General features: G+C 42.8%; 1 protein-coding gene across 4 annotated transcripts in view; it reads left to right on the top strand.

Moving 5' to 3' along the window:
* The window catches only part of RAD51B (RAD51 paralog B), a 607,462-nt gene that overhangs the window by 539,996 nt on the left and 50,427 nt on the right, over window positions 1–17,039 (top strand). For all 4 annotated transcript variants that reach the window (XM_061182686.1, XM_061182688.1, XM_061182685.1 and 1 more), the window contains one exon: window positions 15,746–15,849. In XM_061182686.1, coding sequence (XP_061038669.1) covers window positions 15,746–15,849 — 104 coding nt within the window. The remainder of the gene's footprint in view (window positions 1–15,745; window positions 15,850–17,039) is intronic.

Raw genomic sequence — 17,039 nt, forward strand, 5'->3', positions numbered from 1 at the left:
AAGAAGAGAGAGGCAAATCCAAACCAGAGAAATGTTTTGAGCTTGTGCAGCTCTCTGGGGAGCCAACTGGACAGAGAGCCAAGAAGAATGTGGCTCCCTCCTCATTGGACGGGAGCAGGGCTGAATTTTATCATCATCCTCTCGAGGATGTACGGAGAGTTCAAGAGGTCATTTGAAACAGTAATTTCCCTGATCAAAGTTACATTAAGGAAATGACACCGACGCATCTTTGTCCCCTGAAGTTTATGGGCCTCTTTGCAATTGCTGCTTCCGCAAACCCTTACCCCTCTTAACCAATTCTCCAGGCCTCCGTCTGCAGGGGCTGACTGTCGGGCTTTCCCCTCCCAGGAGGCCAGGGGTGCCTGTACCAGTGTCGCTCTGTGGTGACTTGTGAGTCTCCAGTTACATCCTCCAGCATCAAGGTGCCTGTCTCACACACACACGTGAACACACATGAACACACCCTGGGCGCCAGAGGCCCCTCTGCCCCTCCTGTCATCCCCTTGTGTCCAGCAAAGCCCCACTTTGAATTTGGCACCTCTTTAGAGGCAGACTCAGACCTCTGGACTCCTTCCTGAGTCTGCCACCAACTCCTGCTGTGTTTCCTCAGCAGATCACTTCTCTGCCCTGAGACTCCATGAAATAATATGAGATTTACTTGGCAGGATTCTCTACCTCTTTCATAGACCCAAATTTCTTGTTTATTGTAGTTTGAATGTTTCAATCCTCCATAAAGCATTTGGAATATTTTCTTCATTTCCCTCTCCCAAGGGATCTATTTGGTCCCAGACATGCCTTTGGGGGGAGGATGCTGTGACATTGGGCCCCAGCCGCTGTCCTTTCCTTCACCTCTGCCAGGGCAAAGACCAGCACTGGGCTGACCTTTCCCGGCCGGGCCAAAAGAGAAGGCTATGGAAATCCACACGCCCCCACTGTCCTTCCCTCTGTGGCCACAGCTGCTTGCCCTCCCCGCCCCCCTGCCTCTTCTTTTTCTCAGTGATCCTCAGCGCCAGTGCCCCAGCGAGCCGCTGGGAACAGAGGTCTGTCCCCCTCACTGGCCTCGGCTCCCCACACTAGAACATTCAGGCATCAATGGGAAACAGCAAGATCTGTCAGCATCGCCTCTTTCTTCGGGGCTTTGAGGGCCACATTCTCCACGGCCATCTGTTCCCTTTCACCTCTCTGGACAATGTTGCTTTTTAAAGCCAGCGATTCCTCCTCCTTTATCTCCTCCTCTCCCGCCTCCCCTTCTTCTGCGTTCCCACCCTTGCCTCCCTGATCTCTCTCTTTGCCCAACCCTATGAAATGAGCCTCTCGTAAGAGAAAACTTGCCCTTCTTCCACACAAAGCTGTTTTACAACCACTGTGGGTTTTGGAGTTTTTATTTAAAAACTTTTTTTGAAGTGCGAGTTAGCTACTTTTAAACTTTGTGACTGTCTTGGGTGGGGGGGGGTATTCTTTTGATAGGGATGGGAGTGGGAGGATAGAAAAACTTTTCAGTCATGCAGAAAGAAAATACAGAATAATAATGAGTTTTAGGTTCCTGCTGGCAGGCACTTGCCTCTTTCAAGAAGGAACTTGATGATCAGTTGAAGGAAATTTTTATACCCTAGAGGTCTTTCCGTCATTTATTTTATTATTATTTTGTTGTTGCTGTTGTGCTGTTTTTAATTTAGAGGTAGGGCTGCTGCGAAGCAGGTACAGTGATTCCCACAGTCCTGCACAGAGCTGTGTCCACTTACAGAGATGCTTGATCAGGCAGGAGGCCGTGATGCTGTTTAAGAGAAGCAATAGGTCCTGAGGTTCCAGGACCTGTGAAGGGGTGTTTGTACCATTCTTGACCTGTGACTAAGCATGTGACCTTAGGCATGTCACTTTCCTTAAGAACAATGATGATAAAATCTTTTACTTAAAAAAACGCTTAATACATGACTCTTCTATTTGTACCATGATGCTGTTTCATAAACAAGATGAGTCTATGGTAATGTCATGAAAATTTTATGGGCATCCTTGGCTATGGATGTTAGAATAATCCACTGCTGGGGTCAGACTCAACTGCTGACATGGGGAATCAGCTAGAACAAGGACTCCTAGCCCAGGCTGCCTGTCAGAATCATGGGCAAGGCTGGAACACAGGCTCTAGGGCCACTGTCAGGGTTTGAATCCTGTCTCCACCACTCACCAGCACATACAAATGTGGGCACAGTATCATCATCTGTAAAATGAGGGCAATAATAGTATCCAACTTCATACTGTTGAGATGGTCAAGAGATTTTTATCATGTAAAGCATCTGGAATCATGTCTGGCACATAGTAGGTACATGTAAATGATAATTGTGGTTGCTATCTCGCTTCACATCCCACAACTATATTACAGATGAGAAAAATGGGCTAACTGGCTTCCTGTGGGGCTGTTCTGACCATCTGACATTTACCTTCTGCTGCTTTATTTTTCACTGTGGAGTTAACATTGATAAAAGAACTAATGCAATTATCAGTGGGATTGTAATGACGATTAACATAGCACTTCCACTTAGAAATGTCATAAAATATAGAAACATCCTAAGATATAAAAAAGACATAATCATGTTCTTCTGGCAAAGAAGGTGAGCCAGATGTGGAGATTATCGTCACAGAAGGAAAGCCAGTCATGATTTTGGCAACTAAGGTTATTTTACATATTTTCAGTTGAAAAGCTACAGAATCTGGAGATTTATTTTTCTTTGGAATCAATTTCTAGAAACCTGTCATATGACTAAGAGTTTCCCAACAATAGGGAGAGAACACTAATCAAATATGCTTTTCTAGACAGGTACAGATAACTATGAATAAGACGTTGACTATTATAGTTTAATGAGGAAAAGAAAATGAGTGGAATATCTAGAAAACAGGGTGAGGGCGCTTTATGAGTTTTCCCTCCCAGAGAGGGAAATGAATGGTCATTCTTGTAGTACTTTCTAAATGGCTGAAGTGACTAGTCAGACCTCTGGGTTCAAATCCTTGCTCTGCCACTTGCTGAGTAACCTTTCTCTGTAGCTCAACTTTCTTCCCTAGAAAATTGGTGTGATAATGGCATCTCCCTGATAGAGACAATGTATATAAGGTATTGAGCGTCCTGCCCAGAAATTACTAATTATCCCCAAAATGTTACCTTGTAGTTCTTTACTGTAATGTCTTCTATCAGGTGACATCTGAGATGGGGGACAGATTACACCAAGTCAATAGTCTTGGTCGCTTTGCTGAATCTGGTCATTTTCAGTAAACTCATAGTTCTGTCCTGTAGATAAATAGTGGCCTTCAAGGAAGAAGGAAATTGCTTTGCTTAAGAACTCTTGTTTTGAAGATGTGGACTGACTGCCTGCTGCCACCAAAACCAGTTCCTCCGATTAAAATAACCCTGTTAGCATCAGCACATTTGGTTCATCAGTTCCCTCTCCCGCCATGAGGCTGCTGCCTGAAAGACTTTGCCACCAGGGTTTGGGACACTCTCTTGAAGGAACACTTGAGGAAGTTAAAGCAAGGTCAACCCCCATTGCCTAAGATCCCCCATACCCTGGCCATCTGCACATTGTTCGGACCTTACAACTTGTGATCTGGGACCACTATGAATTCCTGTCACAAATGGGATTTTCCCTTCCTCTATGGCCCCAATTTATTTTGAGCCTTATGTTGGCATGATTGTCATGGGGATAGCCCTCATGCACGCACGCGTGTGTGCCTGTGCGTGTGTGCACACCCCCCAAAAAGGGAGAAGTGCAGCTGCTTCTGTCCTAGCCTTGACTCAGGAAGCCCAGCTCCAGACGTCAGGGAAACACAGGCTGAACTGAAGGAACTCGGCAGCCAGGCTGAATTCACCAGTGTGGGAAATAAACCCAAAGAACCTTTGGGTTCTTGTCTAAAACTCAGGGTGCTGAGGATGCTGGGATTGCCTCACTAACTATTCAACAGCCTACGTCCCCCCGCCCCCTTCTCAGAGCCTTCAGGGGCAACAAACGTGTGACGCCAGCATTCCATTCCCTTCCACACATGAAAATACCCTGATTCCTATCATGATCACTCTACTTCCCAAAGGGGTGCTTAAGATGGGGCCAGAGGAAAGCATACCAGTAAATCTTCGCACTCTGGGCAAGGTGATAATTAAAAGCATTCTCCACGATGATGTGCTCTGGATGCCAAAAGGGAGACAGCTGGGACAGCAGGAAGTCTTAGAATGCCTGGGCTCGGGCCCCAGCTCTGCCCCTGACTAGGTGGGTTTCAGTAGTCAAGTAACTTCTTTGTCTATGATATGGGAATAATGATTATACCAATGTTGCAAGTTTGAGGGAAGCAGTATTTATTAATGCACTTTAACTTGGATTCATCGGATGCTCTTATATACTCTGGAGTTTTCAAAGCACCTCAGGGAGTCCGTCTCCTGTCCCACTTCATTCTCTTTACTTTCTGTTCCTGTTCTCACTGAAGAAACAAAGGGAAGCTTGAACTGTGAGAGCTGAGCTATGCTTGGTGTCTAGAAGAAATGCTGGTCAAGGAGCCTGACTGAGGACCTTACTGAGGGTCTCTGTCTGCCTGGGCCCCATCACTAGCCCTGTCCTGTTTCATGCCCCAGGCTGTCAGCTGCCCCTCCTCCACCTTCTGAATTAGGGTTTTGGGTGACCCCTTTGACAACCACTCTAACCAGATGAATTACGGCGTTTCTAAAGAGCATTTACATCTCTTCTCTACCCCCTTGGGAAATAGGCCAAAGGGCATTCACCAGAATGATGTCTTCCATGATGAAAAGGATGCAGATCTACATCACAAGATGCTAGGTGGAGATATTCTAATACAAATGCATCCATGACGTCCATTACCTGCAAAGAAGCCTACAGTTACAAGCAAAACAACAAATGCCTAATATGTGATTTTTTTTCAAACTTTAATATATATACACAGATGATCTGGGAGAGCATTTTGAAAATGCAGACTTCTGGGCATCACCCCTCAGAGATCCTGACTCATTAGGTTTGGTATGGGGACAAGGATTCTGCATTTTTAAAACAGGTTTACCTGGTTTAGGTGATTCTGATGCATAAACACACATGTGAAACAATGCCCTAGTTCTTTCTCCAGCCAGTCCTGTGTCCTGATTCTATATCACTGGTCCAAGTCATCTCTTAGGGTTGGCCAACCTATATTTTCACACTAATTTGTTTTTCTTTCTTTCTTTTTTCTTTTTTTCTCTTTTTTTTTTTTTTTTGTAGAAAAAGAGTTCAAACCTACAGAAAAGTTCCAAGGAAAGTACAATGAACTCCTACATACCCTTCCCCTAGATTGTTAACATTTTGCCACATTTGTTTGGTCTCTCTCATATTATTGTTGTCAATTTATTTTTTATAATATTAATTTATTATTGTTATCTTTGCCGAACCATTTGAGAGTAAGTTTAAACATCATGACCCTTCATTTCCAAATACTTCAGCACTTATCTCCTAAGAACAAGAACTTCTCTGACATAACCACAATATAATGATCTCACCCAGGAAATTAATGTTGATATAATACCATTATCTAATATACCAGCCATATTCAAACTTTGCCAGGTGTCCTAATAATGTCCTTCATGGCAATTTTTTTTTTTTTTTTCCTGATCCAAGATCCAGTCCAGGGTTAGACATTGTATTTAGTTGAAATGTCTTTCTGCATTAATGATTTTTTTTAAGCCACTGCTGTTTTCACAGAACTGTTTTTCAAGCACATATTTCCTGATAAACAACAACATTTCTTTTCCCCTTCTGTCCTTGTTACTTGCAAAGAGCCAGTGATCCAGTGTCAGCCTGAAGCAAAGGCAGACTTACCTGGTCCGGATTCTGCATCAGTCGAGGCCTTGGGAAAGGCGCCTGTCTCCTGGTCCTGGGTTTGCCTTGGAAGCTGATTTCCCAAAGGCAAACCCTGTGACTGTTAGTGTGTCCCTCTGGTCTTTAGTCAAATGGGCTGTCACCTGGCTTATTCATTGTCCAGACTAATTCCTTGGCTATGTAAAGCTACCAAATATTACTTCACTGTAGTTTAAATTTCCCCAGGAAGAGTGACCGATAAAAGATATGCCACTTTAAAAACAAACAAAATAAATAAGGTAATAACAAATAAAAACAGTTTAAAGAATATATAAATGCCAATATTAAAAAAAAAAAAAAAAGCCACCTTTTACCCTTCCTAGCTTTCTCCAAAGGCAATGCACACATCTGAGGGTGATTTTTTTCCCAGCAGCCAGGACTATAAACAATCTGAAATCAGGATGAGTTGGCTGTATTCCTTCTGCTTCAGCCAGGAAACAAAAAGTCACCTGAAAAAAAAAAAAATCAAATGGTCAAAAAATGAGATGATGACCAGATATAATACACAAGACTTACTAGAATCCAGCTCTGGTATTCTCAGATTCTACAATGAGAGTAGAAAAGCAAAGCTCACACCAAGATGGCTGATTGGCACGATTTTAGGAATTCACTGATTTACAGCAAGCAGGTAAGACACATTGTTGTGGAAGAAAACCCATTTCACATAAGCATCTTCCTAGCTTACACTGAATGAACCTAAATTAAAAAGAAAATGCCTCAGCTTTTCTTAAATGTTTGGGTTTTTATTTTCTTTGTTTTATTTTGCCAGCATTTACTTAAGGATAGTATGTGTTTTCTCTAGTGAGTGAATTTATTTTTAATTAAAAAGTTCTTTTCAAAGGGTCAGGAGACCTAGCTACAGGCCACTGTTCAGGATTTTTTTTTTTTTTTCCTTAAATGGAGGCTAGCAGGAGGAAAGCTGTGTTATTGGAGAAAGGGTTCAGGGGCCTGGCCTCCTGGGCAATGTTGGAAGCTGAGCTGGGTGGGGGGAGATTGCTCCTTTCTATTCAGACACCCTAGTTCTGTTCTACTCAAACCTATGTTTTCCTAGCTGTCTTTAAGGACCTTCACGATTGTCACTGCAAACATAGCCACGAAGCCCTATGCAGTAGCCCGCAGAGAACTTTTGGTTGGTAAATGAGATGGGTTCCAGAATGATCAGTTTTTTGTAAGGTGGGCGTCCTCACCCCGATTTCTGGACATTTCCTACAAGATATCTCTGTAGGGTGGCCATACATCTTGGTTTGCCCAGAACAGTCCCAATTTATCTTTGTTATCCCAATATACTTGTTAAAATGTCCCTGCTTCATTTTCAGAAGTGTCCTGGTTGGATGATAACCTACATGTCCACTCTGAGACTATGGGAAACTTAAAGTATTTTCTCCCCACACAAAAACCAGTGGAGTTGTTTGAGTCGTTTGTGCTGATGCACAACCAGTCTTTATCCTAGTGATTAGCTTAACTCTATTTCTACCTTCTGCTGTGGAGGATTACTCCATCTCTAACTCTTGCATTGCAAAGGTTCTGATCACCCCACCTTTTCTTGCCTTCTTCACATTTCTCACCTTCCTCAGTAATGAGTTTTATTGAAACTTGGACCAGCCTGCGTGTGCTGTGCAAGGAAAGACTGGACGGCAATCACCTCTTTCACCTGTAGCCAAGAGACACTGGGAATGAAATCTTGTGCTTTCCCACAGTGAAGCAGCCTTGTTCTTTACTCAGGCCGAAGGCCTTCCTCAGTGGACAGATACTGTTGAGGCAGTTATTGTGTGGTTTTATGCCTCAGATCCTTTATTTGTAAATCTAAAAGAAGACTAATAGCTTTAAAGTATTTTGAGAATCTCAAGGCTCAGAAGATTATAAATAACAAGAGAAATTTTTTTCTCACCTAAAATGGCAGCACAGATACTGTGGTTACTTACTTAATAGATAGCATGTGGTCGCTGGGCCATTTGCAGCTGATGGGTTTTTTCCAGTACTCTATTTATAGAGCTAGGTCAGAAACATCACTTCCGTTGGAACTTGACCTACAGACCATTGTCAATTTTAAAGACCCAAGAAAGTAGAGTACGTTGCTCAATACAGCTGTTTCACAGGTTCAGTTAGCGAAGCACAGGCCCCCAAGGAAATTAATTTTGCTGGTGGATAGATGTCTGAGCCTGTCTCAATCACTTTTATATGATACCTTTGCCCTGTGGCCTCATGGAGCTTGTAGGTCATCTTGAATCCTTATTCTCGAATACCCTCTTCTTGGCAGTCTTCCTCCCTTTTGATTGTCAGTCTCTTCAATGTGGGTCGCTGAAATTCTGGCTTTCCGCATCAAATAGAAAAAGAGCTGATGATCCACCAGCAGAAGTAATTTAGGCTACCTTGAGAAACTTGGGAAAAAGCAGACCTAAATATTTCCCTACTTCATCTTTCTATTGGGGCTAAACAAGATTCTCAGTCACTTCCTCAGTTCAAATGAATGACCCAACAACAACCAAAAAAGCAGTATGCTGAAGATCAGCAACTTCCATGGGCCTGGTTTTAAACAGGAGAAACTGAATTTAATGAATGATAATCCCTTTCTAATCCCTACTCTTTCACTCAGACTCCCATCTTTAAGCTTTCTTCTTATGAAGTTGTGTTTGCTGAGACTTGGCCACTGGCCAACACATGTTTACCCATGAAAAGGTTTTAGGAGGTAGGATTGGCTAAGAAAATCCCTAGTTTGGAGAGAAATCTACTCTTAGGAAAAGGACCCCGCGTCTGCACTCTCTTCAGGCTTAAATGGGTGCTGGGTAAGGACACAGACATTCAAAGACAGCACGTGGAGTAGAGCATTCTCAAACTTCCTGGAAAAAGTGAGGTCCAGAATGAGGAACTAATTTCTTATCATTAAAATACCATAGATTCAAAGTTTTTAGAAAAGGCGGGAACTTTTGAGATAATTTTGAACAACCCCTTCTGGTCATGATGAGGAAACTGAGGCTCAGAGAACTGAAGTAACTGGTCGTTACCAAGGCCTGCTCTGATGTTCTCTGTTACATCACTCTCTTCTTCCACCTGGTCTCATTAAAAGCCCGCAGCTAAGTCAGAAATAGAGCTCCAGGGTCCTGTCTTCCATCCAGCAGCCGGCCATATGCTATCATGCATTGTATAGAACATGCTTCAGGATGTGAGGATGAGAGATAGAAGGAGAATGTCACCTCCAATGGTAACATACCGTCCCTTTCCCCAAACTTATTTCGGTACTGAAATCATTTGTAAGTATTTTAATTCTTTTTCGTTTTTTAAAATTTCCTCTTTCTAGTCTCAATAAGTTGTCTTTCATCTAAAGGGGAAGGAGGGACCGAATGTCCAGAATATCCAGCCCTCTTAAGCCATGAACTTCTCCTTCCCCTCTGTTCCTATTCTGGGAATCACTGCTTTGTTTACACTTTTTTTTTTTTTTTAACATGGAAAATCTAGTCTTTTAAAGTTGACCCTTTTGCTGCAGGGCACACTTTTATGTTATGTACTGGAGATTCAATTTGACCTCCCAGAAATGCTTATTAGCACAGGAGTCATAAATTGAAATGTTTTCAGAGAAGGAGCTTCCTCACTGAAAGCTCCCCAACAGCCCCCTTCTGAATACTGACACTGGTTGGTACCAGAGGCCCATTACCTTTTTGGAAATCAAGGCTGCATAGCAACCTGATTATCCTCCTCCAGTCTGATTGCACAAGAACTACGCCCTGTGTACAGAGCAGAGAGAGAGCTTCTTGCCTTGTAAGAAATTTGTCTTCATAACCAACTCCCACTCCAAAGGAGTAGGGAATTGGATCTAAAGATAGTAGTCATGAAAGATATTCCAGAATCCAAATCCTGTTGTTTTAACCACTTCATTCCTGAGCTTTACTAGCCTGCCTCATTACTAGAAGAATAAAAAAATGTAGAAGGTGATGATTAAACTTTTTTTCTCCCTAGAATTTCATCTTCAGTGTTTGATCATCATTGTTCCTGTCATTCATACATATCAAGTATCTTCATCTAAGGGTCACCAAGAACCTTTGGTTGCCTGGAGGCAAGAATTATTATTCATGTTTTACAGATGGGTAAACAATTACAGGAAGAGAACATGCTTTGACTTACCTAAAAGGGTCTCTGAGAGAGTAGAGTATGAATATTCCCCCTGTCTTTTTTAGAGAGACCTGACTTCAGTGTAAATAAATTAGATTTTCTCTCTGTGGCTTAAGCAGGTACTTCTACAAGCTCAATCCTGTGACAATGAAAAATCCCCAATATTGAAAATATTTTCAAAACCCAGTTCACTTACTTGATTTTTTAAGTTTGTATTGGAATCAACCAAATTCCAGTACAATGAAGTCATACTGCCTTGGCAGATCTAAATATCACAGTCATCAAAAAGGAGAGAGGGAGAGAATGCCCCAATTTTTATTCCTTCTGCTTAAAATGAGCATAGAAAAGATTCACTTATCTATTTCTTGACCAATTAGGTCATTGGGCAGGAAATCACCTTTCCTGAAAAGCCAGTAAGCAAATTCCTTCTACCTTAAATTTCCCATAAACAGCATTAATAATCATTTATGCCAGCCTCACACAGGAATGCTTAAAAGTCAAAAGACATTAGGGACCACTGAGTTTTCTAGTTGAAAATAAAGTTACAAATTTATAGTAACTGACAACTTCCCCACATCCTTTCTCAAGCCATCCCACCACCTATAACCACCCTTCAATTGTTTTTCCATATTCAAAGCCCTATTAAGTGAAAATATTTTTCAATCCTGCCCAGATTTTTTTAAGCCTCCAACCAGAGAGGGTCAGTTTCAGGCCATCTGATTTGCATGAATCCAGTGGCTGGGCCAGTTGAGCGAGGTTAAATAACTTGCCAAGCCAGAGCATGCATCGTCTTTCTGGAAACCCCTTGCCCTGGGTTATCACTGTATATCAGAACAAAGGAAGCCGAGTGTAGAGCCTGAGTGACACACAGAGTTCAGATGAGTTGATAAGATGCTCACAACATACTTCCATCAGTGTCTTCCCAGAGATGGGCCTCTGGGCTCTTCAGGCCCTTCCCAGCTGCCCACCCCTCCCCACTCCCACCCCAGGTTGGCAGAGTAGCCAGCTATTTGACATGAGCCTGGAGAAGGCTAATTGGGGTAGTGGTTAAGACCCAGTCATATACATGCTACTATATATAAAATAGATAACCAACAAGGACCTGTATAGCATAGGGAACACTACTCAATATTTTGTAATAACCTATAACGGGAAAGAGTCTGAAAAAGAATACACACACACACACACACACACACACACACATGTAACTGAATCACTTGATCACTTGCTGTACACCTGAAACTAACACAACGTTGTAAACCAACTATACTTCAAAAAAAAAAAAAGACTCAGCCTGGTTTCAAATCCTCGCTCTATCATTAACCAACCATGTGACCTTGGGAGAATTACTTAATCTCCTATAGCCTTGGTCTGTCAATAGGGATGATGATATCACCTACCTCATAGGGTGGTTGTGAGGATCAAAAAAGATGTACCTAAGATATGAAGCTCAAATAAGATGTAAGCCCTCCTTATTTAAAGGGCTTACCTAGTGCCTAGCTTATAGCACTTTAAAAATATTGTTTTTCCTTATCATTTAACTTTCAAGGCCCTGCTGTTATTGCTCTGGTGGTGGCTTAACGTTTGTAAGCACTCCTGAAGATGTAGCTCCTCAAGCTTGCCCACTTAAGGTTTCCATTGAAAACTTTTCCCTGGTTATTTTCACTCATGGCCCGTGGTTAAGAACCCCAGCTTACCTGTCTGACAAGCAGCCAAGCATGTGGGTACTTTTTTTTAATACTGTTTTCATTGGTTTAGGCACATGGAATTCTTTAAATAGCCACTACTGGTCAATTGTGGCTCTGACCCCTATAAACATCTTCTAGGCCTGGGAAGTGCACCTACAGTCGTATCACCACCAATTTTTTTTTGAGTGCTTAACTAATTAGCAACTCCTAATTATTCACATGTAGGTCTTTCTTGGCAAACTTTCAAACTCAGGCTCACTTCATGCTATCACTTAGTGGACATCGAAGCAACAAGTTTCTAGAGTTTGCTTGAAAAATGTAAATCTATTAATTTTGGGTTAAGCAAGGTAGAATTAAGAATGTAAATCTGCTGCTAAAACAAATATATACCATGGTTCAAAGTTTAGTAAGAATAACTTATTGACTCTTTAACCACTGTTGATGAAGCATCCTCTGGGTCTCAGACCTCGTGATTCAGGCATACTACCATAAATCAGACATGGATTTGGCCCTCTTAAAATATACATTAGGGGTGGTCAGAAAAGCACGCAAGTAATATACCACAGGATAAAAAATGGCAGTAATGTGAGAGAGTAAACTAAGCATTATGGGCGTTTGGAGGAGGAAGGCATTATTTCTGTGACGATCAGGGAGGTGGCGTGTCAGAAGTGGTATTGAAGACAATGCATGGGCATAGAGGCATTCAGGTGTGGAGGCGGCACGAGGAAGGAGTGATTAAATTGGAGCAGAGTCTTTATGAAGTGGGATGGAGGGAAGAGGTGTGGAGAGGCAGGTCGGGCACAGCTGCAAGAATGCCAGTCTTAGGAATTTAGAACTCTTTAAAGGCGCTTGGGAGCCGCCAAAAGTTTTTGAGCATGCTGATCATAAGTGGCAGGGCAGCACGCTTAGATGTGTGCTTGGGGAGATTAATCGGGCAGTAGAATAGAGGATGCTTTCGTAGGGAGACACTGACAGGAGCATGGAGAGAGCGAGAAAGTGACAGCAGCCATCCCCAGGGGATAGCTAATGTGGGTCTGATCTAGGTTGGGGTGGGATGAATGGGTGTAAGTGAGACTTTACAGTGAAATCAATCCGTCTTCACAGTTTCTTGGAATTGAGAAGCACAGGAGAGGGAGAAATTTTTAAATGGAACTGAGGTTTCAAGCCAGATTAACTGGAAGGCCAAAGAAGGAGTAGTAAGTTTATACAGGAAGGGATGAGCTCCATTTGAAGATACTGAATTTATGGTGCCCAAATTCATTACGTCAGGCAGGAAGATCTCGTGGTTGAAAATGGGGGACACGTGCTGAGGTTAAGTGGGAGGTTGAGACAAAGGCTTAGAAATCATCCACCTGGGGGTGTCATCCTTGTCAACAGTGAGGACATGTCATATGGAGCAAACATTGCAAGCTTGGTGAGAATGAGTCATATGTGGCTCATCAGCATGTTTATTTACGTGTTTTTAAAATTTTTTTAAATAAGCCAACATTTTCCAATCAGAAGATTGTACTTAAAGTGTTGATTTTAAAAATTAAAAGATCAAAAGATGTGGCTAACCGTGAACTCATATTGCCATGTGACAACAACAGCTGGAGCTGAACAGGGGCTGTCCCCTCGAGATCATGGGTGAATTGTCTAATTCACCACAGTCTCCACTACTCCCCGTCATCTCCGAACACTTAATATTTCGACAAAAAGTGGATTAATGATTGCCTAGGGCTGCAGGGCAGGAAAGAGGGGCTGGAGGCTTATGGCTAAGGGATATGGAGTTTCTTGGGGGGTGATGAAATGTTCCAGAGTTGATTGTAGTGATGGTTGATCAACTCTGAATATAGTAAAAACCACTGAACTGTACACTTTAAATGGCTGGATTGTACAACATGTGAATTATCTCGACAAAGCTGTTTGGTAAAAATGCAAGAAAAAGGAACATCAGTGGCCACTGCCCTTGCAGTGTTGGTTTTCTTAAAGCAGAAAATACTTTTCTGTTGTGTGTCTCTATCAAAAAGGGGGAAATGAAAGACAGGCTGAGAGGGTCATGTATTTCAAGAAAAATGGAAGAGAGTACATCTGTTTGTGGTAGTGAAGACTTTCTACGTGTTAAGATGCAGACACGTGGCCTCTTTATTAATGTACATTACCTTCCCAGCCACTGAAGGCAGGTGTGTGTTAGGGAAAAAACTGGCCATGGCCAGCTCTTTGAGGTCCACCCACAACTAAGGGGAGAGGGAGAAGAAAAGCGGAGAAGGAAAAGGAATACTCAACATGGTTGAAACAAGGAGAAGCAGAAGAAGCCAGTACATTGGATGCCGGAAGAGGGGGAAGCTTTACCAGGTCAAGGAGGATGGGGACAGAGAAGTCAGGAGGTTACGGGACCGACCATCCATTGAGAGATATGGGGCCAGAGAGAGATGCAGATGCAGATGACAAAGCATTCAGAACACCTAGTTCAGAAGTTAGTATTTTATCCTCAGGCACAAGGACTGTGGAAGGATTTTAGGGGAGCAGTGTGATCAGATCAGCACAGTCTAGATTATATGTTTTCAAATTAATTCGTGTGTGTTTTGAATTGTGTGCATGATGAGCCAAGGTCACCCTAAATTTTATTCTTTCCTTCGCTAAATTCTCCCTCACTCTGAAATCCCCAGGCTTGTTGAGGCCCTGGATGTTGATGCCATCCAGTTCGTTCCCACACCTGCCTGAACCGGAGAAAACATATGGTTGTTTTCCGCTATCCCATGGGTTCTCACCATCGGCACTATTTTGTCTGGGGCTGGATAATTCTTTGTTGTGTGGACTGGCCTGTGCATCACAGGATGTTTAGCAGCATCCCTGGCCTCTACCCTCGAGACGCCATAGCACTCCCACCTAGACATGACCCACAGAATCACCTCCAGCCTAGAACCACTGAACTCCATTCATCTGTTGCTCTATTTGATCCCAGGAGCTTAAGACCATGCAGAGTTAGGAGGCCACCCTGAAAGATGCTGACCCAGAAAAGAAGAATTCCTATTCCACACAGAGGGGTGAATATCAGATGATGCCCTGAGCAGGCAACAAATGAGAAACTCAAGGCCTCATTTTGTTTTAGCTGATTCAGTGGACTTCAGCCTTTTGGTACTTGGTCTCCTCATTGGAAAGAGATGGCATCTTGAGGATACAAGGCAAACTACAAATCCCACTATGCCCCCTTAGGCTAAGACTCATCTCATGGCCCAGGGCCAAAGTGAGCACAGGAGTTTGGAGGAGACCTCAGGATGTGCTACATATGATAGTGGGGGCTGGCTTCTAAGTGGTGGGACTTGCGAGCCTGCCTCTAAGGCAGAAGAACAGGAGGAGTGCAGGAATGGGTTCCTCCTGGTGATGTCAAGAGAGATCAGTGAAGCTCTGGAGATGTCAGAGAGCAGCTGAAGTACAACTTGGTGTAGACTAGAAACTCAGATAATGTTTACTTCAGATCCTCCCCCTTATAGGAAAGTCTTAGAAAGTAAAAGAATGTTTCTCTTGGGATAAGAATGTCTAATACAGATTAGATATGAAATGGTGAGATCTTCCAGATTCCTCTTCTGGGTGCGTGTACATTCTGCGGTTGGAAAGGCATGGGAATTTTATATACATATGCCACCATTTCCATATTGATAAGGAAAATTGAATTAAGACTCTTATCAAGCTGAAAAAGTCTTAACAACTCTATTAAACTAAGACTATTTCATAACTGGCTCTTATTCTGTGTAGTAGGGTTATGCTTTTCTGCCATGGATGTTGAGTGGCTTGATTTATTATTAGCAATGGCTCCAAGCTTCCTTGCAATGCAACCTCTTATTGATATATAACTCTGTTATCTCTGAGCCCGGTGGTGGTTACTTTCATTGAGGCTGAAGGAAACCCATGCTGGCTTTTCTTTTTAGTCTCATATTCCTTAACCCCTCTCTTCCTTCTCTCCTTCATCAACTTTTGTGGTAACGACCTGGGCTCCCGAGTACTCTCTGAGCAATGAGCGATGACTGGATTTTTGTTTATGTGAAACACCACGACAAGATAGGGTGTCCATAATCATGGTTTTGCCCTGTTTCGTTTCAGGCATTTCTGGATCCAGCTGTGTGACAGCTGCACTAGGAAACACCTGGAGTCACAGTGTGAACACCCGGCTGATTCTCCAGTACCTTGGTTCAGGGAGAAGACAGGTGAGTGCTTTGACAATGTTCTCTGACCGTCAAGGTCAGGGAACAAGAGGTACCAGCAATCTGAGTGTTCATCTTCTGAAAGCAGTGGCCACGCTGTCTGTCCTGGGCCAACACTGTCAGAGGGTGGGTAAGGAAACCAGCCTCCCTGCCTACCTCAATAGCAGTTCTAATAAAGTGGGGAGACAAGTCACCCACAGGGAAAAAAATACAAAACCAGAGAGTTAGCTTGCCCCCTGATGTTTGCCAATAGCTTGTAAGTGACCAAGGTCCACACCCCCAGGGATCTCAAACTCTCTACCTCTAAAGGGTGAATGAATGATCATTTCTCTTAGCTGGTATTTGTTGAGGGCTAGATAATTTGTGTACAAATTAAATAATGATGGTGCCTTCTCTTGAGGTTAGTATGTTTTGAAATAATTAGGCCACACAGACCCTGCTAAGTGGATAAACTCTTCCCAGATCCTGGGTACTTTTGCATTAACTTATAAACCAGTAGATTAAAGTACTGAATGATGCCAGAGATTATCAAAAGGATAATGACTCTCAGAGCTGTCTCTTTATGTTGTCTATCCTAGACTCAAGTGAGAATTCCCCCCTTCCATCCGAAAAGGTTACGTTCTACATCTTTCTTGATCTCCCCTCCCACTCCAAAGAAAAGAACACCGCAGTCTGACCCCTTTGGTAAAATGTTTCATAATTAGGAAGTTTATTTTTCCTGATGTCTAACCTCAACTTTATCCTGCTGTGTGGACCAGGTTCCATCACGACCTCTCCTGCAAGTGGGAGGAAGAAGAAGACAGGGTGATTATTCTGATTTGTTAGATGGGGCAGAATTCAGAACCCAGACTTGCCCATCTTGCTAAATATATAACAAATCCAAGTTATTAATTAAAGAGGCATGAAATATCATGCTGGTGGTCCTTTCTGGGGAAGGTGGTAGGAAGGGAGTTGTTAACATTTACCTGCATTAGGTAAACTGGCTCTTTTTCAAGGAATCAGGAATCATCAAAAACTTTGCTTGTTGCAGACATAATTTTCTGAGTGCCCTTGGTTACAGACCAGAGGATTCTTCTTAGTTTGCTTGGGACTGTGTAAATAACATTCCAGCTTGATGATTGAGTCAGCCATGTTCTGAGAAGATAGAGCTGCTTGTTTTCACTTAGGGGAACATTCTTGAGTTTTCAGGCCCT

Source organism: Eubalaena glacialis, chromosome 2 (assembly GCF_028564815.1).
Source record: "Eubalaena glacialis isolate mEubGla1 chromosome 2, mEubGla1.1.hap2.+ XY, whole genome shotgun sequence".
In the NCBI taxonomy this organism is placed as follows: domain Eukaryota; kingdom Metazoa; phylum Chordata; class Mammalia; order Artiodactyla; family Balaenidae; genus Eubalaena; species Eubalaena glacialis.